Source organism: Sporobolomyces koalae, assembly GCF_050403365.1.
Source record: "Sporobolomyces koalae JCM15063 DNA, S_koalae_JCM15063T_v1_ctg51, whole genome shotgun sequence".
In the NCBI taxonomy this organism is placed as follows: Eukaryota; Fungi; Basidiomycota; class Microbotryomycetes; order Sporidiobolales; family Sporidiobolaceae; genus Sporobolomyces; species Sporobolomyces koalae.
The window spans coordinates 66860-91402 of NW_027481720.1; the positions used below are offsets into that span (position 1 = coordinate 66860).

The following is a 24543-nucleotide window of genomic DNA, read 5'->3' on the forward strand; positions in this document are numbered from 1 at the left end:
CGTTGCCCAACGGCGATTCGCTCGGCGATAAGGAACAAGTCACCATGGCATGATTCGATTTGATGCGCGTCTGCAACTGTGCACATTGACGCAACGACTTACTGCATCGGGTGCGAGCACGCCAAGTCGGATGTTACATAGAGTTATGGCTGATGAAACACAGAGTTATGGCTTCGGACGGTTCCGTTGTAGAAGCTTTCAGCGAGGGTCGCTTCTCCTGAACACACCGGCTTTGTGCATGAAAGAAGCGACCGTTGCCTTTCCTGATGACCGAACGGACCGCTCTACGATGGCACGGCTTTCGTTTTTTCTCTGCTCGTAGGACTGTGAGAAAAGTGATGCTCGAGCAAGATTGCATCTTGCGAAAGAGAAACGCGTTGCAAAAAAGCAGGGGGTAAAATGAGGCAGAAAACGTCTAGATGTCTTCTCCAGCAGCAGCCTGCGACCGCATTCATACGTCGTCAGTCGACTAGTTATGTGTTTGGATGCGTGGCAACATGCGAGCAGTGAAAACTTACACCTCGTTCGAGTGTCGCTTTCCTCGCTTCCCTCATCCTCCTCTGCAACTTGAGGTGAGTACCCATCGGAGTTTTGGCTTCGTCCTCGTCCTTCAAGAACCGTTCAACTTTGTCACGTTTCATCGGTGCAAACTCGACCTGTTCTCGTTTCTGTTCGATCCATCTCGAGTTGCTGTCCAATTTGTCGATCAACTGTTTGATCAACCCCGACAGTTTGACCTGACCTTTGTTCTGAAGGGTCTTTTTCGACAATCGTTTGAGCGTGACGATCGCTGGCAATGCGAGTTCTGGGAACGCGATCGATTTCGATAACGCGCCTCCGAAAAACTCGGTCAAGAGGTGTACCGTCTCTTCTGCCAACGCATCGGCGTACACGCGAGTTCGTTGGTACGATGTCGGACATTTGAGGTAGTACTCCCAATCGAGCGGTTTCAATGTCGAAGGTTTCGACCGTTTCGACAATTCGGGACTGTTGAGGACTTCGAACAACGGGGTCGACAATGGCACGAACGTTGACGTGCGTTGCACGATACGTAGGAGCGACCGTACGAGGTGGAATCGAAGCGGGTAGTATCGAGAAGTCGGGACCAATCTGCGAGCGCCAGCACCAAGAAACAGGGAGCGCAATAAGTTCCTGCATCACTGCGGTCTAGGGTTTCTCCAGATTCGGCTTACCGGATGGCGCCGAGTGCGATTTGAATGAGAGGGTACAACAATTGTTGGAGAGGAGATTCGTGTCCTCGTTCGGCCGCTCTCTCCTTGTCACACGAACTCGACAGCACGATCGACCAGAAATCGACCGCGTGCACGAATTGCCAGTTGTACACAGACTTGAATGCGTCCTGAATAGAGCACACACGGGTCAGTACAGGAGTGGCGAGAGTTGAGTGGAGAGATGAGCGGCGCGAGTCGCACCTTGGATCCTTCCTTGACTCCTTTCCTCAACAGGATTGCCAATGACCTGACGTAACCGAACGCCAACTGGTACGCCTGTTCACCTTCGGATTTTCCAGGCAGCAAGAACAGCTCGGAAGCCGAATTCTTCATCAACGTGATCGAGGGGAGAGTGTAGATCGAAGTTTGTCGAGATGAAGCCAACAAGGTCGCGTACGTGCCCTTTTTTCGCGACGGTAAGCCCAAAAGAGTCAGCAGGTCCGAATAACAATTGGCGCGATTAGTCGCAAAGAGCAAGGTTTGCTCACCTTGATGACGGTCTCTCGCAGAGAGTGATCAGCTGCAACCGCCAACTTGCGTAGTGCGAGGAACGCTGCAACCCTCGTCTCGTCAGCAGCAGAGTCGTACAATCCCAACAACATCTGGAAGAGAACCATCAACCCCCCGACAAAGAGGTCAGCTTCTGCTCACTTTCAATGCCGATTCCGCTAATGTCCTACGTACCTTGACCCACGCTCTTGCGACTTTGCGGTTCCCAACAATCCACGGCACGAGTTTGCCACTCTCCGTCACGGCGAGACTCGGGATGCCCGAATCCGAAGAAGTCGTCGCGAGCAAGGCTTGAAGCGAGACAAAGTAAGATTTGATCAACCGTTGCGCGGTCGCGTAAGCTTTCGAGTTTGAAGCGAGTTTGCTGTTTGACACGCACGCAAATACTCGTAAGCGCGCCCACCTCAAGGGAAGAGCAAAGGAAAAATGAAAGGAGGAGACTCACTATTTTCCAGCGACTTCTTTGTACGGGATCTGCGCCGAGAACACCATCGGGGTGTACTTGAGCGTCGTCACGATCAACTTGTTGAACACTGTAGCAGATCAAAGTCAACTGTCTGCTACTGAGATGGTGGTACGGGACCGAGAGCGCACCAGCGGGGGACTGGATCTCGTATCGTTCTCCCTGATAAGCCTGATCCGCAAGTTCCTGGTCGAGGCCAGACTTGGCGGCAGACCTGAACGCGATCAAGAGTTTCCTGAGAGACTTGAACGAGCGAGTCTGGCAGAACGAGAGCAAAAGGGTTCAGCCGATTCCATTTACCTCGAAGAGCGTCTCGAGCGAAAGGACCGACCTCGAGAACGTTCTTTTGCCACGATTTGAGCAGCTCCTTGGTCAAGACCTGATCCTTCTTCAGTTTCTGCTGCTCCTTTTGCTTGCCTTTACTCTTTTTGGTCGGCTGTTCTGCTTCATCCTCGTCTTCGTCATCCTCGTCGTCATCTTGGTCGTCGTCCATGTCGACATCGAGATCAGCCGATGCTTGGTCAAAGTTGAGCAACTCGGCATCGTTCTCTTGCAGGTACTTGAAGAAATCGGGATCCTTCTCGGCGAGCGCTTTCAGGTCTGCCATGTGTTGAGTCGGGTCCACCTGCGATCCTCCCTCATCGTCGTCGAGTCCAGACAGATCGTCGTCCTCGAATTCGGAAGCTTCATCCTTTTTTGGCAGCACACACAGACAAAAGAGGGTCAGATGGGAAGAGGGGAAGCCAGTGTCGGGCGGGGTGGGGGAGCAAAACTCACATCCTGTTCATCGTCTTCACCTCCTTCAATTCCTTCAGCTCCAAGCAATCCATCAACGTCCAAATCATCGTCTTCGTCGACATCGGATTCATCTTCTTGTTGTTCCTGCTTCTTCTTCAACACTTGTTGGTACTCTTCCTCACTCTCCTCGTCCTCATCCTTGTGTTGTTGGTGTGCCGGCAACACTCCCTTGTTGCGACGAGCGTCTCGGGTCTTGACCTTTTGAGCAAACTGTTTGCGTTTCTGCCTCGATTGGATCTGGGCTTCGAGTTGACCCGATTTGAGAAAGTTGCGAGTCTGTTTTCGTTTCGAGATACCTCCTTTTGCCATCGTTCCTTATAGCAAACGCGTGTCGGAAGTGCCGGGGTGGAGAGAAGAGAGTAGTCGCGAGGGTTTGATCAGTTGAATTTGATGCAACCTCGAATCGTCGACGTGAAGAGTCGCAAGCTGAGCAAGGGGGTTGCGATGGAGCTCCAGTGATTGTTGTTTGTCCCGCTAGCAGGGGTTCGAGGGTCTGGACTTGCGGAAGAGGCGAGGAAGTTTTCTCTCTTCTCTCTCCCAAAATTGTGTCTCATCTCGGGACCTTGCACCTCTCGTTTTTCTCCACTCGATACCTCGTCGGTGTACATGCTTCGGTTATGAGCGTTACGGAGCGAGTTGGCTGTACTTTCATCACAAGTACTTTCATGACCGGTTGAATAGGCCTGTTTGGGCCCGGTATTACGCGGGGCGTGGCCGGCGGGCTGCATTTCAAAGCTCCTCCCCTCGTAACTTCGTCGGATCCTTTTCTTGCCTCATGCCTGTAGAGATGCCGCCCCGACTCGGATCAAGTACGAACCCAGTCCTTCGCTTGACGCAAGTAACCGATCACCTTCGTCCGACGACGATTTCCCCACCTCGTCCAACTCCTCGACCGATCACGACAACATCAACAGCACCAGCCAAGACTTCACGTGCAGTTGCTCCAGGACAAAATCAGTTCAGGTACTTTGTACCGTTTCAATCGACGTGGAGGGACAACGATCAGTACTCGCATTTCAACAATGTCACATACTCTCAATACTTTGATTCCGTCACCAACGAATTCCTGTGTGAGCTCAAATCCTCGCTTTTTCGTGTGAACGCGAGTCTCGCTTGCAGGGACTGATATTTTCGATGAGGAAGAAACCGATTAGTGAACCAGTGCCAGATGCAAACGACAGATCCAATCGGGTTGATCGTCGCTTCCGAAACCAAGTACTTTGCACAAGTTTCATACCCGGATCCAGTCGTCGTAGGACTCTCGATCGTCGAATTGGGTACTCGCAAGATCGTGTGGAGGATCGGATTGTTTCGAGGCGAATACATTGACGGACCTCGATCCGCGGGAACATTCTCGCACGAGGGTCCTGCGATCGAACCGCAGCGAGATGGTTTGGCAAGGATTCGGATCAAGAGAGATGAGGAGACGGGCGAATCTGTGACGGCAGCAGCGGCGGGTACGATGACCCACGTCTTTGTCGAACGAGGTGGAGCGCGAAACCGAGTGGTGGACCAACTGCCATTGCACTGGCGCGAACAACTTGAACGCTTGGTCGTTCACGAACCTTGAACACAAAGACGTCTCTCTAGACTCTCTCTCTCTCTATCTCTCTCGGACAAGGAGAAAGGAGCGATACAACATAAAGCTGGTATGTATTGACAACCAAGTGGGTTAACAAGGTACATGCTGCACGAGTCGAGGACAGGAAAAAGAGTGTCAGTTCTGTGATGCATAGTCATCAGGGTTTTCTGATCTGGTCCATCCTCCGTAATCGACTGCGCGATGAACAAGAGTAATTTTCAGGCTCTGTATATGTGTATGGCGAGAGAGTCAGCGTCATAATGCGAGAGAGAGCGCGAGCGAGATTGCTTACAATAGGAAACAAAGACCCGCCTCCGGAGAGGTCGGGTCCACTATTTGAACGCATCTGCCTTGAGGCATAGCTTATTTAACACATGTGATCATCCTTTGATACTCTTTGTTCGTCGGCAACGAGTGCGGACCCGAGACGAGTCGGACCAGGTTTTTTGGGGGGGTTCCTCTGGCGTAGGCTCTAGACTCGCCTTGCCAATGGGAGCGAGACAGCAGACCAGAGACTTACAGCGAGAGACAGAGCGAAGCGAGCGGATCGAGTTGAGACAGGCGAATCACGGGCGGAGCAGTGAAGAGGAGGAAAACAAGGGAGGACACAAACCCGTTTGTCAGAATTTCGGCCAAGTTGCTCGCAACAGAGCATGCATTCACTCGCCATGTCCGTCAACAACGTCACTGTTGACTCTCGATGCAGCTCAACGACGCACTCGGTGCCATCTCGATCCTCGTCGGTGCCAGCAATTCAATCGAGCGATCGTCGCGTCGAACCAAACTAGGTGCACCGAAACCTACTCTCGCCTCGATCCTCGCCGAACGACTGCACGATCTCGAACTTGCGTACCCGGCTACCGATGTACACCATGTCTCGTCCGAGTCCGACTGCGAACGGTCGACCGGGATGGCTGCAGTCCGCCTGTTGACCTTGGTGCACCGCTCGCTGCCTGTCCCAGCCGACGCGAGTGGACCTAGTACCGTCCAGCCGGTACCAGTGTTCAGTATGACCCAGATCAAACATCTCCAGATGGCGAGCGGCATTGTCGCCAAGTGGGCCCTCGCTTACCGCCTCGAGACGCACGCCCAATCCCGCCTCACGGACGTCGAGGACGACGAACGGCGGCATCAGCAGCTCGCCGAGACGGTCACGCATGTCCTCGAAATCGTCACTGCTGCTGGACCAAAGAACTCGCCCCGGGATCAATTGCGACAGGTCGTTCTGCCTCAGTTGGCACTCGCCCTGATCGACGCGCTCGTGCACCTCGTGACTCTCGAACGCTTACGATGGGCTCCTAGGCTCGACAACCTGTTCGAAATGTAGCTACTCGTGTTCCTTCTCTCGAATATCTCTTCCCAGCGCCCGCGCTGAAGTCGCGTTTCGTTTCAAAGGATCCCGCTGCCGACCCTGATCAGTCACTTGTTGCAACTCGTTCCGAAACACCCGCCTCAGTCGCAGCACCGTCGGTACTTGACAGATTGCCTGTCCCGACTCTTGCTCCGTCGAGGAGGCGTCAGGTCTCTCCTGATTGTCGTGATCGGGCTCGAACACCTCCCAGGAGCCCAAGGGGGACAGGAACAGATCAACAAACTCGAGATGGTGCTCAAACTGCTGCGAGGGGCGACTAGTACCACGACGAGCGTCCTCGATCAACTCGTCGAGATCCTCGATGCCGCCACCACCGCTGTGGTCGAGCAACGACGACCACGATCTTCGTCGACATCATTAGGTTCATCCCCTGCGTCGGTACCACCCACTTCCATCCTCGCGGCTACTTGCTACCTCATCTCCCACTTTCTCCTATCACCTACGACAAAACGTCACCTCTTGTCAGTCCTGCATCGACCGTTCAAACCTCCTCTCGACAATCCCATCCTCATGAAAGGGTACCATCGACAACTCGAGTTTGGCATGACGAGATTCTCAATCTTGATCTCGAACGTCCCAATCACTTTGCCTGGGTTCTTTGAAACCTTGTTCCTCGATTCTTCAGAAGCACCATCCGGATCCGACTCGAAGACTCTCACTCTGTTGTTTTCGCTGTCGAGCTTTTTCACTACTTCCCAAGTGCAAGACATGATCGAGGAGCACAAACCGCAACCTGAACCTGGGAAAGACAAGGACGATCGAAACGATGACGATTTCGAAACGTTCGAACAGGAACTTGACAACTTGTTGTACATCTTTGGCAAGAACGTTTCGCTAGAATTGACGGACAACTTGTCAATTCCTCAAGTTGTCACCAAGATCAGCAAGGTGGTTGAAGAGTTGGAACAAGGGTTCAAAGTCAGAGTCGGACAAGAGGAAGGGCTGGTCGAATGGAGTCTTGATGAGACTACACGCGAACTGCAGTTGAGATGGAAGGTAGACAACAAGGAAGAAGGAACATCGATTCCGGACATTCGAATCCCAGGATCAACCTCGTTGTCGGACGACCAAGAACATTCGATTGCAGATCAACTGTCAAAGACGTTGGCGTTCGACCCTCAGGTGTTGACCCAGTGGTTGAAAACTTGTGATCGGAAAGAACTCAGCGCAACGTTGTTCCTGAGATGGCTCGACGAATTGAATGTACTCCAACAACAACAAATGACTCGATCGATTACAAACCCTTCCAATGACAATCTACTGTCTGAGGAAGAAACGGTTCGCAATGCGAAAAAGTGAGTACCTCGGTCTTTTTTGTTTTACCTTTATCGTTGGATGCTGCGGCTGACATTTCGTTTTACCTTTTTGTCCGATTGGAAACAACAGGTCTATCGTCAGGTTGCAACTCGTACTCAAGATGGTGGAAGAGTTGGGAAGTGACATCTTGACCGATCCGAACCAAATCATCGCGTTTGTTGGCAACACGCTCGATGTCGCTACTCGATCTTCCTCTACACAAGATCGTCATCATCCCAGACCACGAGTAGATCCTGGGTTTGGGTTGAAAGATCTCAAGATTGTCGACCTCGATTCGGAATCCGATTATCCAGAGGAGCGAGGGGAAACGGAAGATGAGAGAGAGTTTGGAATCGATTCGGGTTTGGAAGGCGCGAGTGGGCAAGACGAGATGGTCCTAACCGCCCTCACGCTTTTGTTGGCAGTGCTCGAAGGTAAAACACACTTGACCTTTCTCTTCTCGACACCTCAAACTAGATGGGCAGGCCTGACCAAAACTGTCTTTTTTTGGTCAGCAAACGAGGATTTGTCGACAAGTACGAATGCGTTGTTGCTCTCGATTGATTCTCGATTGCGCACGTTGTCGGAATCTCCCTCGACCCATGCCTCCGCACTCATCCCACCCCTGATCCGAGAAGCACAGATGGTTCTACAGCTGCGAGAAGCGTCGATGCGATTCTCGTCTTCCTCCTCGTCGAAGCAGAATCGCCAACAACGGGAGTCCGACGATGGAATGGAATCAAGTCGCAAAAAGTATCAGGAAGCGCTCAAACTGTTGCAAGATCCTCTCTTGCCCGTTCGAGCTCAAGGGTTGCACCTCCTCAAGAACCTCATCGCTCCTCCTGCAAGCACGACCAAGTCATCCACGACTACTTCCAATTCGCAAGACAGTCAGACGTTACTCAAGACAGATCCAGCTTTGTTGCCCGCCATCTTGTCCATTTTCCTCGGCGCGTTGACAGAAGAAGATTCGTTCCTCTATTTGAACGCGGTTCAAGGACTCTCGCTCCTCGTCGATGTGTTTGGGAGACAAGTCATTGGCGGACTCGTCGTACCGTACACGGGTGAGCGCAGCGTCAACAATCCGAGCGCGACCGAGATCAGACCGGTCGGCACGGGGGTTCAGGGACAGAGGGAGCTCGACAAGCGGTTGCGAGTGGGAGAAGCATTGATTCAGGTTGTTCAGCGCGCAGGTGAAGCGCTAGCTACTCTTCGTAAGCAACCGTTATTCCCCCTTTCCCATCATCATACTACCCGTTCCTAGGTTCTTCTCAAATTCCGGGATGACTTATTGAACTCTTCACCAGACGAAATCCTCCTGCCGCCTCTCTTGCTCACTCTTCGACAATCGAGCTTGCCGATTCCTCTCCGAGCTTCGGCGATCACGATCCTTGCGACGATGGTTGAAACCGCTCCAATCGCCATGTTGCCAGTCCTAGGTCAACTCGGTGAAGCGATGAGACAATTGTTGGAAATTGAAACGGTCAGTTTCAGGGTCACGAAACCCGCTTCTATCGTAACACCGCTCGATGAAGACAAAATGAACGACAAGAAGGGGAAAAAGAAAGGATCCGTTTTGATTGAAGAAATCACTGGCGATTCCGATTCCGACGAAGAAGAAGAAGATTTCTCGGTACCGGACACGAGGACGAAACCATCATCGCAATTGCGTCCGGAAGAAATGGAGGACCCGTTGAGTACGGATTCGAAACATCCTTCATTGAGACGGGCCGCCCTCTTGTTCCTGTCCCTCCTCGTACGGACCGACATTAGACAGCGGTACGAATCGATTGAACAAGCTCAGAAACATGCCATGAACGACCTCGGTCAAGATCTCGAAAAGGGGAAACTGAGGATGCCTCAAGAACGAAACCCAATCTCTGCACGATTCGATCGTCGCGCGACCGACTCGGACCGTGGACGTGGAGGAGGCTTTGGAGAGCGAGAGAGGGAGAGGCTCAAAGTCACCCTGGGCTACATTCGCGAGACGGATCAGGATGAGCTCGTTCGGATTGAAGCGAGCCAAGTCCTCGACGAACTCGAAGAAGCTGGGATGTAATCCATTTTCATATCGCTTTTATTGCGGAAAAGAGTGGAGAGATAGAGAGATGGCGATAGGCAAAATACTGCAAAGTCGGGAGAGATAGAACACGTGGAAGAGAGGCGAAATCAAGGTATGGCACGAGAGTCTTCAAGCGAGAGGTGAACGGGAGTATCACACGAGGACAATGCCCAGCTCTTTTGCCACGGCGGCCACGACAGAGGAGTCAACGTCGAGTAGACGAGCGATCGAGCTTCGGCGACGAGTGTACGTCAGCTCGGCCGGTGAGGAGGATTCGTTTTCTGGCACCGGTGACAGATTCCTGATCGAAGAGGGTGCGGGAGGGAATGAGTATGTCGGCGAAGGAATCGCCGACGACCCAAGAATCGGCGCCGAGGCCGTCGAAGTGGCTGTGAGAAGGCGGAGGAGACTAGCCGAAACCTTTGGGTTGAGCTGCTCAGGGTGCGAGGAGAGGTCCGGAGATCTTGGCTCGGACACGAGGCCGTCATGACGCTGTTCGCTATTCAGGGTTGTACTGTTCAGAACGGCCTGAAAGGGGGCCGATACGAGGGGGCGCAGGGCGGGAACAGCGGGTTTCGATTGAAATACGTCCTCGTCAGTCTGTGTGAGGGCCTGGCATCAGTTCTGATCTCCGTTTCTGCGCTAGGTAGAGGCTCGAGCGAGACTCACAGTACTGGGGACAGGTTGGGCGAACTTGATGCCACCAGACAGCTTGACAATGGCCATCTTCTGACGCGCACCGAATGCGGGACAGCGCAAAATCGAGTCGACAAAGATGGTAAGGATTGCTCGCCATTCGGGTACGCGAGGATGGACCGTTTTGAGCGTCTCGACCGCAACCAAGCAAGTTTCGAAGAGGCTCGAAACGAGGTTGGGGTCGCAGGCTTCGCGCTGGTGGAAAGGATACTGCATCCAGAGAACCGGTGTTGTCAATACGCAAGCAAGGCAGCGAGATCTGCCTAGAGACTCGCCTTCTCAATGATCGAAACGAGATTGAAATAGGGACGGTCCGGAGCTTTTGAAGCGTGATGCGTATCGAGACGACAGAGATTTAGCAAACCGCTCAGCTCTGAAGCGAGCAAGAGCGGGGACGTCAAAATCTCCGTTGACCCGTAGATTGCGTCGAGGCCGTCGAATCCCCGTGCATGAGTGGGGAAGATCTGAAGGCCAGAACAGATTCAACGATTACGCTTTCGAACTTTGCGAAGTCTCGTCATTAGATACGTACGGTGGACAGAAGCTCGCTTTGGGAGGAGATACTGAGATGAAGAGGTCTACCCTTGAGACGTGCACCATCTCGCGTGCGAACGACAGCTTTGGCAGCTTGAGGCGAAGAGCATTCGACGAAGGCTTGATTGAGGGTCCTTCCGTCGAGCCTACGAGATCGCACAGTTGTCAGGCCCCATTGCTCAGCCATACCTGAAGGAGAGTGCTCACCTATTGCAGAGGATGTGCACGGCAAGCGCGACTCGCTCGTTTAGCCCGACTTCAATGAGCTCGGGCCCCTCGGCAGTGTCACTAGCGAGGGTTCCGTCGGGAAGCCAATGCTCGATATCGTCCGCTGTGATGTCCCATGGTACATTATCGAGTCGGACGACCGGCCATTCGATTGGACGCGGCGGAAGTGACTGTGGAAAATAGTCGTCATCGCTATCAAGCTCGGAATTTTGGCCGGAGGGGTGAGACTCGTCGCTGCTTCTAGAGGGAAATTCGATGAAACGCGTAAGGGCTACGTCACTGTTCGCTGCCGCTGCCGAGGAGTAAGGTAGAAGCTCACTCAAGACAGAGATCGTCAAATCCAGGCAGATATTCTTCCGACCAGTCGATTAATGGTTTGGAAGCATCCCGACCTGGACTATTTCGATCAGGTGAGCCCGAGACGGCTTCCGAAGAGATCGATCTGAGATTGGACAGCGAGATCGGAGGAGGAGGTAGTCGGTCCGCACGAGCTCCGTCGACGCCTTCGTGACGAACCGGAAGAGGTCGCGATGCCAGCGACGAGAGCGGCGATACGGGGGAACTGGGACCAGCTGCAGGGGAAGCGGTCCTTCGCTTGCGGGAGGAAAGCGTTGTGGCGATTGCGGCAGCGACGACTGAACTGCGGCGACGACTGTTCCTCGAGAGTCGTCTTTGGCGGTCGAACTCGAGATCTTCGTGTTTGACGAATGGCCGAGTGGCAGGAACTTTGACGACAGGTGAATGCGAAGCGGTCCTTCTTCTACGAGCGCTGTGTTGAAGCGTGTACGCAAGCACTTGTGCGAGCCCAGGCCCTCCGCGCGATGTAAAGTACCGAGAGTGGGAAGGCTCGAACGAGTCCACTGCATGAGAGCAAGCGAAACAGTCTGCAGGTCGAGGAGGCTTGTGAGCGGCGCCATTGATGATCGAGTTGAGGCAATCCGGACAGCAGGAGTGCAGGCAAGGAATCTGTCGAGCGTTCCTCTCAGCTTTGTTCACGAATCGTCAGGAGGGAAGATTTCGACAAACCAGAATGACAAACGAGCGGTCTGGTTTGAGACCGCAACCTACGCATTCTTCGACGGGCCGATCTTCAGAGGCGAGGTCAAGCTGAGAAGGGTCAATCTTGCTGGCCTCGAGGGCAATGTCGCCCAAAGGGAGAACGGGACCGAGCGGTTCCTGGCCCCTGTCGAACACGTCATGCTCGTCTCTTTCGAATCCTAGCTCGGGTCGATGGATGTCCTCTTTGCCTTCGATGATAGGCTGTGGCGAGTGGGAAGCGGAAGTATCGAGACGGGGCGGGCGGACGAGCAGACGAGCAAGTGGGGATCCGAGGATTGTCTCTGGGCAGGGTCTCAGGTTGCGAGACAAATCGAAGCTCGAATCTGGCGACGAGGTGACATTCGAGAAATGAGAGAAGGCGAATGAAGGCGAATTGGAAAGGGTGTAAAAGCTGTCTTCGGGTTCTGGCGCGGAAGAACGATCGAAGGACTGCATTCCATGCTTGCCGAGCGACGGCAAGTATGTAGCAGGTGGCGAGATAGTGCTTCCTGAGCGCGATTGTCTGCGAACGTGGGGAGGAACATAGCGCTGCCCGGCATTCGCGTTGTGCTTGAAAAGGCGACGTTGTCAGCTTGCTACCGAACCTTCTCGTGAAGTCCGGAACAGAGCTCACCGCTGTAGGGGATTGCCTGGTGTCGAACGAGACACGGGGAACGGAGGCCTCGCTGAAACGACGTCCGGAAGTTGTCTCTAACATTCCTAGCCCGAGGACAATGCGCTCGTTAGCTCAGGTGAATCCGTCAACGGCTCGCAGCCTCATCCATTGCGATGGAGGGCTCGTTGTACGACTCACCTTGGCTGGTTTTCGCGAGGGAAGGGTTGGCCTGCAAAGAAGACGAGTCTTCACTTCGCGACAACCCTCGCTGTTTAGCAAGTTGTCGCAGCGCGCTGCGATGCTTGACTGGACTATCCTCCTCGTGTTCTCCGTAGAGATCGTACGAAGAACGAGCGGGAACGAATTTGGTGCCGTAAGACTTGGAATAACGTCGTCGGGACGGCGGGATCATAGCGTCGTTCGGTGATGCGAGGGTGCGAGGGTACGCGTTGCGTGGCGTATGGGGAGCGACAACGTTCTCCTCCATCTCGTGACGTGTGCTGTCGAAGCTTCCAAGGGAAAGAGGACGCGTTGGTTGTCGTCGCGAGGTCAGACGGTGGGGAAAGCACACCTTTTGATGTTTTACCACGGTGGGTGAGATCGCTCGCGTGACAGGCCGCGGCGTAGATACGGGGTAGCTGGAACGATAGGTCCTATCAGAGTAGTCTCGGAGCGGAGTAGCGACGAGGGGGAGTAGCGCGGGAAAGAACCTGAGAGGAAGAGCGAGAAAGAGGGAATTCGAGCCGAGAAAATAATGGTGCGCGTCTCGCAATCCAACCGCACTGCTTTCTCCGGGAGCGTGACTCGAACAACTCGTCTTCTCGCAGTACACGCAGAAGAGATTCCCTGCCCTCGAAGTCAGTGCGAGAGATAACGTGCGAGAATCCAGAGTGCGCCAACGCCCGATGATACCACTCTCACGCACCGCTTGAATCATAGAGAAGAGACGCCTCGGGTGCGTGCTTCTTGGTTACAACAACAGGGGACAGCGACACATACGAAAAAATCAGGTCTTCCTTTCGAACCTTTCCAGCGCCGTTTGAATCGTCAAAATTCTAAGCCTGCAGACCCTGAGCAACCCAACTTGGTGTCGATACTCGTGTGGCCGCAGAGAGCGCGTTCTGACTCGAAATGTTCGAGCGTGATTGACTGAACGAGGAGAGCGGGAACAATCCAGATAGTCCGCCAGAGGACACGCACCTGATCCCGAACAATCTTCTCAGTTTGACGCCCCGATCGTAGTATTGAGTAGGTGAGAGAATGACTTACCGACATCCGCATCCTGTCGGACAGCTGTCTTCACTCTCGTACCACCGTTCAAGACAGTCGAGATGCCCGACATGGCAACAATTCGTGCAACTCGTCGTTAACCCTGAGAGTAACGATTAGTAATAAGCTTCTGACCGGGCGACAAGTAACGGGACAGAGGGGTCGGATGATCTCACCTTGAACGAACAAATGGCAAATGACGCACGCCGCGGCGCGGTACCGCTTCTTGCAATAGGTACAAGACGTGTGCCCTCTCGGGACGAGGCTTCCGCAGCCATCGCAACATCCAGGAAGATCTGAAAAGATCGTGTCACGCTTCGAGTGAGTTCGAAGCCCGCTTTGAGGTGAGGATCCTAAGCTCACCTAACCCAGTCTTGTCGTCGAGCCCATTCAGATGAGCGACTCTCTGCGCGGCGTAGGCGTACTTGGGAGTCGTGACCCGGGCCGATCGACACATCTTGAGCACCTGGACTCGTTCTTCGTCACAGCGCCACCGATGCAAAAGTTCGGCGTAAGCGAGGCGAATTAGCTCGAGCTCGAGCATGGCTCGGTCCGTCAGCCACCAGCAAACTGGTTCACTGCTCGGAAGCTTCCAAAATCAGCAAAAATTTTCACGACAGAAGCGTTAGCGGGACTTACTGCAGGACCGAGGGGTTGTTGAAGTTGACAACTACTCGGCGTTCCGCTTTCTCTCCACTCTGCAGTGGTGGGAGATTCTGCTCAGGTACCGACGCAAGCGCTGGGGAGATCTTGGGTGACAAGACGGCTACGCTGGTCGCACCGAACGTGACTCCAGGGGACGTTTTGCTTCGGAACCTGGACGCTCGTCGCGAACCGTCATCCGAGGCGGTATCGGTTCGAGTGATGGCGGGAAACGAGGACAATGGTCTCAGAGGTGACTTGCCGAGCCCTGGCGAAGGAAGGGGACTGTGCGAAGATGGAAAGCCGTGCGACGATGAAGAGCGAGTGAGGGGTGTACGATCTGGCGAAGAAGGACCCGAGGATGCGCCACTTCTAAGCGATAGCATACTCGTGTTGAAGAATCCCGACAAGTTGGCCCAAGACGGACGGGGCGACTGGGACGGATCGCTCCGGCGCTGGTAAGACGAGGACGTCGGCAAAGGCGTGCGATCCCCTGTGCCGGCCGAATTCGAACCGGTCTCGAAGCGACGATGCTTGTGGCTGAAATAGTCGACTTCAGGTCTGTGCGCGAGGGATCGGAGGCGCACTGCTTCTTCGAAATCTGATGCCAAGCACAGTCAGAAAGGGACGCTCTACATCTCGTCGGTTCGTGCAGCGAAACAGAAGCATACCGCGCGTGAAACCTTCGAGAAGACACGCGATGATCCCAAGTGTCTGCAGGTCCTTGAGGTGCGCAAGGTACACCAGCCTGAATCGATTCCAGATTCATCAGCAAGGACTTCTGCATGAGATGGGTTCTGCAGGATGCACGTACAGCTCCTGTAAGAGGCGCTCGGCGAGAAGCGATTCCAATTTGTTGCTGACATAGTCACCATCGGCTCCAAGACCCGTCTCGAAGAATGCGATGACCGTTGACCAAACCTTGGCCAGCAACACGTCTCGACCAGCAATCGCATGGTCGAAAGCTGATCGTGCGACTTCGATAGGATTCTGGTTCAAGGACACGAGCATACGAGATGGGTGCACAATGGTCAAGTGCGAGACGTCCTTGATTTTGACAATCGTGCTGAACGTGGGAGCCGCCGGGTTCTGATGAATAAGAGCGAGGGATTTGCGACGAAGGAGAGAGTGCTGGATGATAGTACAACGTGTCAGTCGCGGCGGTGCGTTCGGCACACGACATCGAGATTGCTTACCGCGCGATAAGATCGTCCTGTATGAAGTTGCAGAGCCTCGTCTGTCTCCTGATAACTCCCTTCGTGTTCTGGGCACTCTGACGGGAGGTTGCCGAAAGCCTCAGATAATCGCACCGGGAATTTTGAGCGCTGTGGGTCCGTCTCGTTGGGCGGGGTAACAGGTCCTTCCTTCTCGGTGGTCGTGGCGAACACGTTCGTCGGAAAGAAAATGACGAGCTGGCCTGAAGGTCCGAAGGTTGCACCACCTCTTCTAGGTGGCGGAACGTTGACGTTGTTGCGCAGTAGATTGGCTGGGAGATTCGCGAGCGTACTGCCTTCGAGGGCTTCCTCGGCTTCGTCGTCATCGTCCTCCTCGATTCGATCGAAAGAGCGGTCTCCGAGGAGGTACCGCAATGCAGCTTCCAGAGAAGGCAAGCCGCGCTCGGCTCGGCTCAACATGAGTTTCCGGACGCCCTGCAGCAGTGTCGCTCTCTGTTTGAGAGAAAAGTCTGCGCTTCGCTCGAGCTCAATCACGGGTGGCGATGCGACTGGATACCGTTTCGGGAAGGAGAACGTTGCACGCAGAAACAGCGGGGAATAGAGGGACACGGTGCAGGAACGGCCGGCGACGTGAACCTGGAGTACCGTACCACTGGGCGTCAGATTCAACGCAGGTCGAAGCGAAAGTCGTAGAGAACGTACCTTCTCGAAGTTGACTCGAGGGAATCTCCGCACGACGCTCGTTATCTCCTCGCCTAGGTTCTGGTAGGTGGCTTCCCTCGCGGTGGCTGTTCCCGTTGCGAGCGATTCTCCAGTCACAAGACTCTCGGCCCGCTCAGTATCGGTTCCTTCTCGAGCGGTGACAGTACCAGCGTCCGTGCCACGCAGCATCGAGCTCGAGCGTGTCGCCGATTCAGACGCGCGTTCTTCGGTTCGACCTTTACGTTCAAGATCGTCGCTTGCGAGATCTTCCTCGTGCGTTGGAACAGGCTTGATTACTTTGACTCCCTCCATCCAAGCGAGTCGGTCTTGCGCGCGTCTTCTTCGGCTGCGAACCTTGCCGAACGACATGGTCGCGGTCGTTGCGGTCGGGTCGAGAATCGGTAGGGTCGTAGGTGCAGACGGGCGCGCGAGGTTCTCCTTGTTTGATGTGAGACTGCTCGAGTAGTTGGCGTTCAGGAGTGAGGATGTGAGGAGTGAAGGATTTGTTGGCGACGAGAGAGAGGCAGACAGGAGAGAAGTTCCCGGTGCAAGGTGTTTGGGAACCGGGGCGGAAGCAGAGGCGAAGGAAAGGGGAAGGGGAGGGGCGGGCGACTCGGCAAAGGTGCGGTAGGAGACGTTTGGACTTCCGCGCCAGATCAGCGGGACCTGCACAGGTGCACCCTGGACGTGACCGACTTCTTTGGTGAGTTCTTCCGCGATAGGCCACAGTCGCAACCTTCGATCTTTCGCCCACGTGACAAGCTGGAATTGCCGATCGTCTGCAATGAGAGCGGGAAACGAGACATGCGTCAGCTCGTTGGTAAAAGGCCAAAGATCGCTCGAGCGCACCTGAATCAAGATCGCTGCCTCCCCTCGCCCTCCAGACAAACTCTTTGACACCCTCGCGAGTACCTTCGAATCTCGCAACCGGCTCAGTGGCGGCGCCTTCTGCTCGGAGCTGTGCTTCTCCCCAGATGCTCAGGGCATGATCGCTACGTTGAGGCAGTGTCAAGACACCGTCACCAAACGGCAACCAACGGGCTCTCCAGACGGGCGAGGCGGTCGACATGCTCATGGTCGGTTTCTTCGTGTCGTCGAGCGACCAAAACTACACAGGTCGGAGAAGATGAGCTTGACGCTGATTGGTAAACCTTCCTTGGAGAAGAACGCACCTTGAAAGTTTTGTCCAACGAGCACGTGACGAGTTGGTCCGATCTCTTGCGAGACCAATCGATTCCATCTAAACAATAGAGCCATGAGCGCGTCAGCGTGGGATCCAGGGGCTTAGAAAGACGAAACGCACATATTCGAGCAGAATGGCCGTGGATCGTCTTGACTGGGGCTGCACCCATCTGTAGGATACGAGGCTCATTCAGTATGATGCCTTCGTGTGCAGTTGCTTCCGATGCTGGAACTCACGCGATCATCCCATACGAGCACGGCATTGTTGTGTGAGCTTGCAATGAGGTGTGGTTCCCGGCGATTCCATTTGACCTGGGTCGCAGGAGCTGCAGAGACGAATGGAGAAAGTGTACTGAATCAGACCGTGGACTGAACGGACGACACGAGGTCCTCCTTAAACAATTCGACAGACTCACCGGACCAACCGCACACTTTCCAGACGGGTTTTCGGCCCCTACCCGAGTGTCCACGAGAGCCGTAACCGGTTCTCAAATCCCAACCAAGCACCCACCCGTCGAGGGCACAGGTGGCGAGGGTTTCGGGCTCGTTCGGAGACCAATTGATATCGGTAACGGCACGAGTGTGGCCGTACAAAGCATGCTCGATAGGCGAAGTTGCTAGGGCAGGCGAAAGGGACAAGTTGTAGACTACAGCTTGCTGATTCGACTGTGCGATCCCCCGGATATCCAGACGAGTCAGTCTTTGAGAGGCTGAGCAGGGATCGGTAATAGATCATTTACAGTCGAAACGACCCATTCACTCCTCAATGGGAACGGGTTCCATTGCACGTCTGCGACTTCCCATGCAGAGTCGTGGGGCAGGAACCTCGGAATGTCCCATGGATTCTGCAAGTCGACAATGTAGAGACCTTTGCGTGCGCCGAGTGCGACATCACGATTCGCTGGACCTATTCGGGGGAGTGGTCAGCGTACTGCATGTTTGGAGATGGATTTGCCAAGTTGCACGCACTGATACTCATCGAGCCGATGGGAGCATCGACCGAAATGGATAGCATCTCGTTGAAAGTGTCCTCCTCCTGCAAGACCGGTGAGCCGGCATGCGGAGTTGGAGAGCCCCCACGGATACTCCTCCGAGTGGGCGAGCGCGCAGGAGACAGGCTGGGATGAGTATCGGCATCGTCCATCTTCGGCCTGGTGGGGAGAGTGTTCCCGCTCGAGCGTCGCACGCTATTGGTCTACGGGGTAGCCGAGAAGTTACGAGATTGCTCTTATGATTTGCTGCTTCGGCACTCGCGACCGGGTCTGCTGATGTTGATTGTCCAGAGCTATCGCTGCCTGTCCGACCTTTGTCCAGTTTCGATTCCTCCCGCTACAGGCCCCGTGCTTGTTCAAGCAGTGTTGTGGCTGTAGTTGCGAAACCGGGTTGAGTGACGGAGAGCTGCGAATATCGGAAGAAGCTCAGATAAGTCTTCCGCCTGCAGAAGCGCGCGCGCGCGCGAAACTTGTAGTTTGAACATGCAGTGGTCGCGCTAGCAGCTGAACTTCATAGTGCGCTCTCGTGAAACTCTCGCACAGGCTACAGGATATCGGAACTAGCAGGGCAAGACTGGAATGAATGCGCGTTTCAGATTGCGGGTTCACGGACGTTTTGGCCAAATTCCGGCATTTGGCAGTAACACGGAATGGGTTGAGTCCATCTACAAGGTTCAATGACGAAGCTTCTTCGATTTGACCACGGCTCCATAGCGCTCGTTGAGCCACTTCATCGCCTCCTTGGCGGGTTCGTTGTCGGGAGCGACTTTTTCGAGGTGTTTCAGGTCGGCGAACGCTGCTTTCCAGTGTCCGAGCATGGCGAGCGCCGTGCCTCGTCGGTACAAAGCTTTGATGCTCGAAGGTTGGTAGAACAGCGCGAGGGTACAGTCCGAGATCGCTTCCGCATACCTGCGAACAACGTCGAAACGCGAATCAGCCTTTTCTCTTCTCCTGAGAAATCGGGAAACAGAGAGAGAAGGGACGCACTGCGCGGGAGTGTTGAGTTTCATCCGCGCTGCGGCAGCGTTGCAGACAAAAGTGGCCTCGGTCGGGTAGATGATGGCTGAAGTCGAGAACGACACGATAGCTTTCTCGTATTCTCCTGCGGCAAAGAAATCGTTGCCCTACAATTTTCGACCGGTAAAAATAGCACATTGTCAGCGAAGCAAGATCGCAGGTTCAGGCAAAGTGAACAGGGAGAGAAGCTCACGCGTTGCTTCTCCTGCTCGGCCAATTCGCGACTGAACGGCATTCCTTGTCGTCGAGCTTCCTTGCTCAATTCGAGGAGTCGACCCCAGCTCTGTAGCGGTCTCTTGTCGAGTGGCGTGTCCTCGGCACCATCGAGCAGGTCAACCCCTGATCCAAATTCGTGGGCGATACTGTGCGGCCCGAAACGCATGGCCGTATCGAACGCCCTGACTCCGCCTTGCCACTCGAGTAGCGTGATGAGTTCGTCGGCGATGATGTAAGGGTTGCCGTCGCGCAGGACGAGTCGATCGGTTGCCGCGTCGAATGCGTCCGAGAAGGCCAACAGGAAATCGGCAAGTTTGTATTGTCGATCGAGGCCCTCCCATTCGGGACCGGAAAGTTTCTGTTCCAAGTGGAAAACGAGTTGGCAAACATTTTCAGAAAACCCGAGAAGAGCGAGAAGTTAAACTTACACCCGCCCGGATCTGGACATGAGCCCATTTCAAGAACGATTGTTGCTGATCCATTTCGGGGAGATCGATCGGGACGGTGCGATCAAGTTTCTCGCACTGCTCGAGCCGGTTTCTCGCTTCCTGCAAGATATCGAGATGGTTCGACATCTTGCAGATGCAAATCTCGCCGAGGGTCGCTCGCTACAACAATTTCATTCGAATCGTGAGTGCCAGATCGCGTTGGGAAAAAAGGGCAGTAGGCAACAAGCGTCTGAATACTCACAAGTACATCGACGAGTTTTTGCAGACTGATCGCGAGAACTCGTTGAGCCCACGCCTGGACCTCGGGATGATTCGCTGTGCTCCATACTCCTCGCTCTTCAGCCAATCGCAAGAACTCGTCCATACTCTTGGGTTCGCCCGAGTCGAGGCACATCCTGCCTCCGGATAACAAGTAGGACTTGGCGAGCTTCTCGCGGAGGTGATACAGCGGAGCCGGGAGAGCGCCAATGAGCTCGTCTAGTCACGTAATGGGAAGAGATATGAGTCTACATTCACCATCACAGCGGATAAGAAAGAAGGGACATACACTTGAACCCTGCGAGGCAGGTCTCGTACAGAAGCCCGTCAAGTTCCGCCCAAGCCGAATAGTCCGGCCCGACGCCGGTGCATCGATCCGGAGGGCAACATTTCGGTGGAGGGTACCTCGAGAGCGGAGAAAAACCTTGTCCTAATGTCGTCGAAGGGCCTATAGAATTCGACGGGTTTTTCGATGCGGTCGAGACCGAGTTGGGGCCATCATTCGCCGACTTGAGCTTCTTCGCGGCGCTCTTCTTTTTCTTCTTCTTCTTGTTGCTGCGACTGGTCGCAGTCGAACCTGGAACCGGATTCGCTTCGAGTGATTGAACGGAATGGGCTTGGCTGGGGACGTCCCGATCCATCGCCTCACTCGCCTGCTCTCCCGGAGGGCCCGAGAAAGCTGCTTCTCGCCCTTTGACCAGAGATGCGATCGCCTGCTCAATCTCGGCCGTCTGACGAGCCTCTACCGAGCGATCCTCCTGCTCCTGTTCCGCCTCTGCAGCACAAGCCGGACAGCAGTGCTCGCAATATTCGTCGTCCTGGTCGGAATATTCGGGATTCCCGGCCGCAGTTTCGTTTGAAGAGACGGTCGTCGAGAGACGAGAAGGCGGTAACCGCGAACGTGACGAGATACGTGGTCTAGCCGGCGAAGATGATCGGGACGAGGACGGTGTCGATTCCCGAGAAGGATCGGCAGGCTGTACAGGAGGGTAAGCCCGAAGAGGTGCGCGGTTGTGCATGTTGTTGGAGGGAGGAGATGCCCAACGTGCCGTACCTCGAGGCTGTTATGATGCACGAAAAACACATGACCTTGTCAAGAAAACGAAAACGGAGGCGTTATATAGGGAGTGAGCGTACCTTGCCAGGCTGTACAAGTGCCTTTGCCTTGCCTTTGCGCGAGCTGGGCATGGGTGATACGGCGCGCGGCGCGGTAGCAGCAAAGGGGTCTGTCGGGATCACCTCGGCAAGCAAATCTTTCGATGATCCGAGCTTGAACCCAGTATTCTCCTTCTCGTCCTCCTCGTCGACCAAGGGAACGAGTCGCGGCGCCAATGTCTCAACGGGAACGTCGGTAATTTTCCCTGCCTTGTCCACCTCGAAGCCAGCATTGGCCAGTTTTCTGTCCTGTTCGGACTTGTGCCGTTTCTGCTCGCTCACGACCTGGTCCTCGGCAGCCTGAAGATCCTCAACCGATTTCTTGAGCGCGTCGCGGTGATCGAGTCGAGTTTCGAGCTCCCTCTGCAGTTCTTGCGTTCGTTCAGGACCGATCTCTCCAGATCGGTAGTCGAGCAAGAGCGCTCGAATTTGCGTGTCGAGCTCCTTGATGGTCGCCCTGATCGTGCTAATCTCCTGCGACCTCTGCTCGCGTTCGTGCTTCTCGAGGACCCTCTGCTTGACCCTCGCGAGCAGTTCCGACGGCTTTTTCGCCGCACAAAAGTCCATGATGCTCATGATGTTGTCCCCACCTGTGTCTCCTACTGCAAGCAAACCTCGAGTGGCGCCCGGACCAAACTCGGTGTCGAAATCGTCGGCAATGAGTTGCAACAGTTGCAGCGGTTGCGAGATGTTCTCGAGGAAGATGTGGTATTCTTCCGAGAAGGACGGGTCGCCGCTGACGAGTTCCTCGGCGATGTCTCTCAGCATGGCGTGGTACGAGTTGAACGCTTTCCGGACTTGTTGGCGCCAGACCGACGAGACTTTCCATGCCGGTCCGGACAGATTCCCGCGCTGAATCAGTGCGCGAATCGACGCGAGAAGGGGCGAAGGCGATGGGGGTGAGCGCGGCGGGCAGACGGGAAAGGCGGATTTGAGCGGTGCAGATTTGAGCATCGCTAGACCGTCTGGAGTGAGGAGCGTGTGCAGGCATGGGTTCGGAGAGGTCTTTGTCGGTTTGAGCTGTCAAGGTAGCTGATATGAGCTAGACTGTGCCCGTCGACAGAGGATTGACTTCCGTTAGTTACCTGAGCAACAATCCCTTCGTACGCCATCGAGAGAGCCGAAGAAAAGCCGGTTTCGCGCAGGCTGGTTGCCCACACTCCATTCTCCGCTTCAAGTGCGCCTCTGATGACGCTCTTGATCGCGGCGCGTCCAAACTCGAGGTTCTTCTGGTCGCCGACTTCGACGGGCAATCTCCCTTGTTCGAGCCCGGTCAAGATCCACGCGTCGACGGTGCCGTTGACCTCGAGCCAGTCGAGGATCTCGCTCACGCCGAGGTACCGGAGCGAGGTGGCGAAGAAGGTCTGGAACAGTTGCGAGAGCGCGTTCGCGACTTGATCGTGAAGTGTGGTTCCGGGTGCAGGTAGCGGCGTGTCGGGCGCGTTGCAGCGGTGACGCGAGCACACTGGATCTCGCCCGAGACCGAACGGGAGCGGCGGGCGGGTCGCCATGGCGGGTGCGACGAAAGGCGCGGCCGCCGAGGGCGCAAGCGAGGAAGGCTTCAGGGCGACTTCAGCCAAGACGGAACTCGCGCGGGGTATCAATGTCTGCGCCAGAATTCGAGTCAGCCTCTTGCCCTCGCTAGCGGCGCAGTTGCCGACGCGCAACGAGTCGTCGAACAACATTCGCTTGGACGGGCACCGCGCGCGCGTTCTTGGCAACTACGAGCTGGACTCACTCGAGATCGCGTCGGAGCCTGTCCCTAGTAATGCAGGCGTCGGAGACCAGCGAAAACCGAGGTCGGAACCGCGAGAGGGGAGTATGGGATCAATGAACTGCCGAGAGGCTCGAGGGGGCGGACGATCCGCCTCGTTGCGGGCCGCGTCGACTGCAGCGAGTCGCGGTGAGACGCAGGTGAACGCGAAGTGGCGCAAGAGCTCGACGGAAGCGGGTCCAGTAGCCGAGATCAAGGCGATTACCGTTAGGGAAAAAGCAAGTTCGACCGCCTCTCGGATCTACTCCATTACGCTCATCCACTATGCCTAAGGTCAGTACGAATACGCTGTCTGCATGCGACATTTGTCCAGTCACGTATAAGCGCCGCGCCTACGAGGTGGAGCGCGAGTGGCCCGGCTCGATCGCCTCATTCTGTTTGATCGACTCGACGTCGCGACTGCCGCTCGCCTCGTGGCGTCACTGGACGACAGTCGCAAAGACCACCTATTGGCTCTGTACATCCATGTGATACTGACTTGTCCTCGCTTGCTCTGTTATCCGTGCCTCCTTCGAATGACTCTCGTTGATCATCCAGAACAAGGGAAAAGTAAGCCGCTCTATCTGACTCCTGAGCCAGCAGTAACCCTTTGCTAACAATCAGATCACGAGTACAGGGAGGTAAGAACCGCAGACGTGGAAAGAACGAGAACGACGGCGACAAGCGTGAACTCGTCTTCAAGGAGGAAGGCCAAGGTGAGTCGCGAGTAACCCTCGGCCCCGCTCGCTTCGACCGTACTGAACTTGTTGCACACAACAGAGTATGCGCAGGTGCTCAAGATGCTCGGAAACGGCCGAGTCGAGGCCATGTGCTTTGACGGAGAGAAGCGATTAGCTCACATCCGTGGCAAGATGAGGAAAAAGGCAAGCCTGCTTCGAGCTTCAGTCGACGATCCTTCTCGATTGACTACCAACTAACGCGGGCCGTTTCCCGAAAACAGGTCTGGATCAACCAGGGAGACATCATCCTCCTCTCGCTCCGTGACTTCCAAGACGACAAGGCCGATGTCATCCAAAAGTACACCGCCGACGAGGCCCGTAACCTCAAGGCGTACGGAGAGCTCCCCGAGACGGCCAAGATCAACGAGACCGACACGTTCGGTCCCGGCGACGAGGACGACAACGTCGAGTTCGACGAGGTTTCGGCTGGCGAGGAAGAGGACGAGGGTCTGCCTTCGAAGAACGACGACTTTGATATCGTGCGTCGCAAATCTTTCTCCCTCGTGCCCGCGTCTACATACTGACGTGCCACTTTGTCGTTCCAATCTCTATAGGACGATATTTAA

General features: G+C 55.1%; 7 protein-coding genes across 7 annotated transcripts; 3 read left to right on the plus strand and 4 right to left on the minus strand.

Annotated features, from left to right (window-relative positions):
* Positions 1–415: 415 nt before the first annotated feature.
* Positions 416–3312, minus strand: NOC2 (mRNA-binding ribosome synthesis protein NOC2; the record flags this gene model as incomplete). The annotated part of the gene is made up of 10 exons (XM_076681007.1): positions 416–439; positions 519–1110; positions 1194–1360; positions 1434–1634; positions 1721–1834; positions 1917–2106; positions 2188–2275; positions 2337–2463; positions 2537–2896; positions 2983–3312. 10 exons carry the CDS (start codon positions 3310–3312, stop codon positions 416–418), a joined length of 2193 nt encoding a protein of 730 aa, XP_076531877.1.
* A 478-nt stretch (positions 3313–3790) lies between these two features.
* JCM15063_006165 (acyl-CoA thioesterase) lies at positions 3791–4573 on the plus strand (the record flags this gene model as incomplete). The annotated part of the gene is made up of 2 exons (XM_076681008.1): positions 3791–4073; positions 4158–4573. The coding sequence occupies 2 exons, from the start codon at positions 3791–3793 to the stop codon at positions 4571–4573; spliced, it is 699 nt and encodes a 232-aa protein (XP_076531878.1).
* A 712-nt stretch (positions 4574–5285) lies between these two features.
* On the plus strand, positions 5286–9312 carry RTP1 (Rtp1p; the record flags this gene model as incomplete). The annotated part of the gene is made up of 5 exons (XM_076681009.1): positions 5286–5908; positions 5981–7252; positions 7344–7687; positions 7769–8467; positions 8561–9312. 5 exons carry the CDS (start codon positions 5286–5288, stop codon positions 9310–9312), a joined length of 3690 nt encoding a protein of 1229 aa, XP_076531879.1.
* Positions 9313–9468: 156 nt separating this feature from the next.
* JCM15063_006167 (RNA-binding protein) lies at positions 9469–12914 on the minus strand (the record flags this gene model as incomplete). Its single annotated transcript, XM_076681010.1, has 8 exons — positions 9469–9915; positions 9985–10221; positions 10287–10475; positions 10544–10691; positions 10753–11013; positions 11093–11739; positions 11800–12236; positions 12626–12914. 8 exons carry the CDS (start codon positions 12912–12914, stop codon positions 9469–9471), a joined length of 2655 nt encoding a protein of 884 aa, XP_076531880.1.
* A 568-nt stretch (positions 12915–13482) lies between these two features.
* Positions 13483–18541, minus strand: MTC5 (Mtc5p; the record flags this gene model as incomplete). The annotated part of the gene is made up of 16 exons (XM_076681011.1): positions 13483–13627; positions 13697–13799; positions 13873–13992; positions 14060–14274; positions 14336–14939; positions 15010–15086; positions 15153–15469; positions 15535–16149; positions 16216–16994; positions 17065–17323; positions 17388–17455; positions 17519–17567; positions 17635–17723; positions 17814–18063; positions 18138–18304; positions 18367–18541. The coding sequence occupies 16 exons, from the start codon at positions 18539–18541 to the stop codon at positions 13483–13485; spliced, it is 4032 nt and encodes a 1343-aa protein (XP_076531881.1).
* Positions 18542–19063: 522 nt separating this feature from the next.
* JCM15063_006169 (uncharacterized protein) lies at positions 19064–22995 on the minus strand (the record flags this gene model as incomplete). Its single annotated transcript, XM_076681012.1, has 8 exons — positions 19064–19298; positions 19377–19513; positions 19600–19980; positions 20051–20230; positions 20313–20548; positions 20619–21390; positions 21467–22504; positions 22570–22995. The coding sequence occupies 8 exons, from the start codon at positions 22993–22995 to the stop codon at positions 19064–19066; spliced, it is 3405 nt and encodes a 1134-aa protein (XP_076531882.1).
* A 527-nt stretch (positions 22996–23522) lies between these two features.
* TIF11 (translation initiation complex factor eIF1A) lies at positions 23523–24543 on the plus strand (the record flags this gene model as incomplete). Its single annotated transcript, XM_076681013.1, has 5 exons — positions 23523–23531; positions 23875–23953; positions 24018–24121; positions 24199–24456; positions 24532–24543. The coding sequence occupies 5 exons, from the start codon at positions 23523–23525 to the stop codon at positions 24541–24543; spliced, it is 462 nt and encodes a 153-aa protein (XP_076531883.1).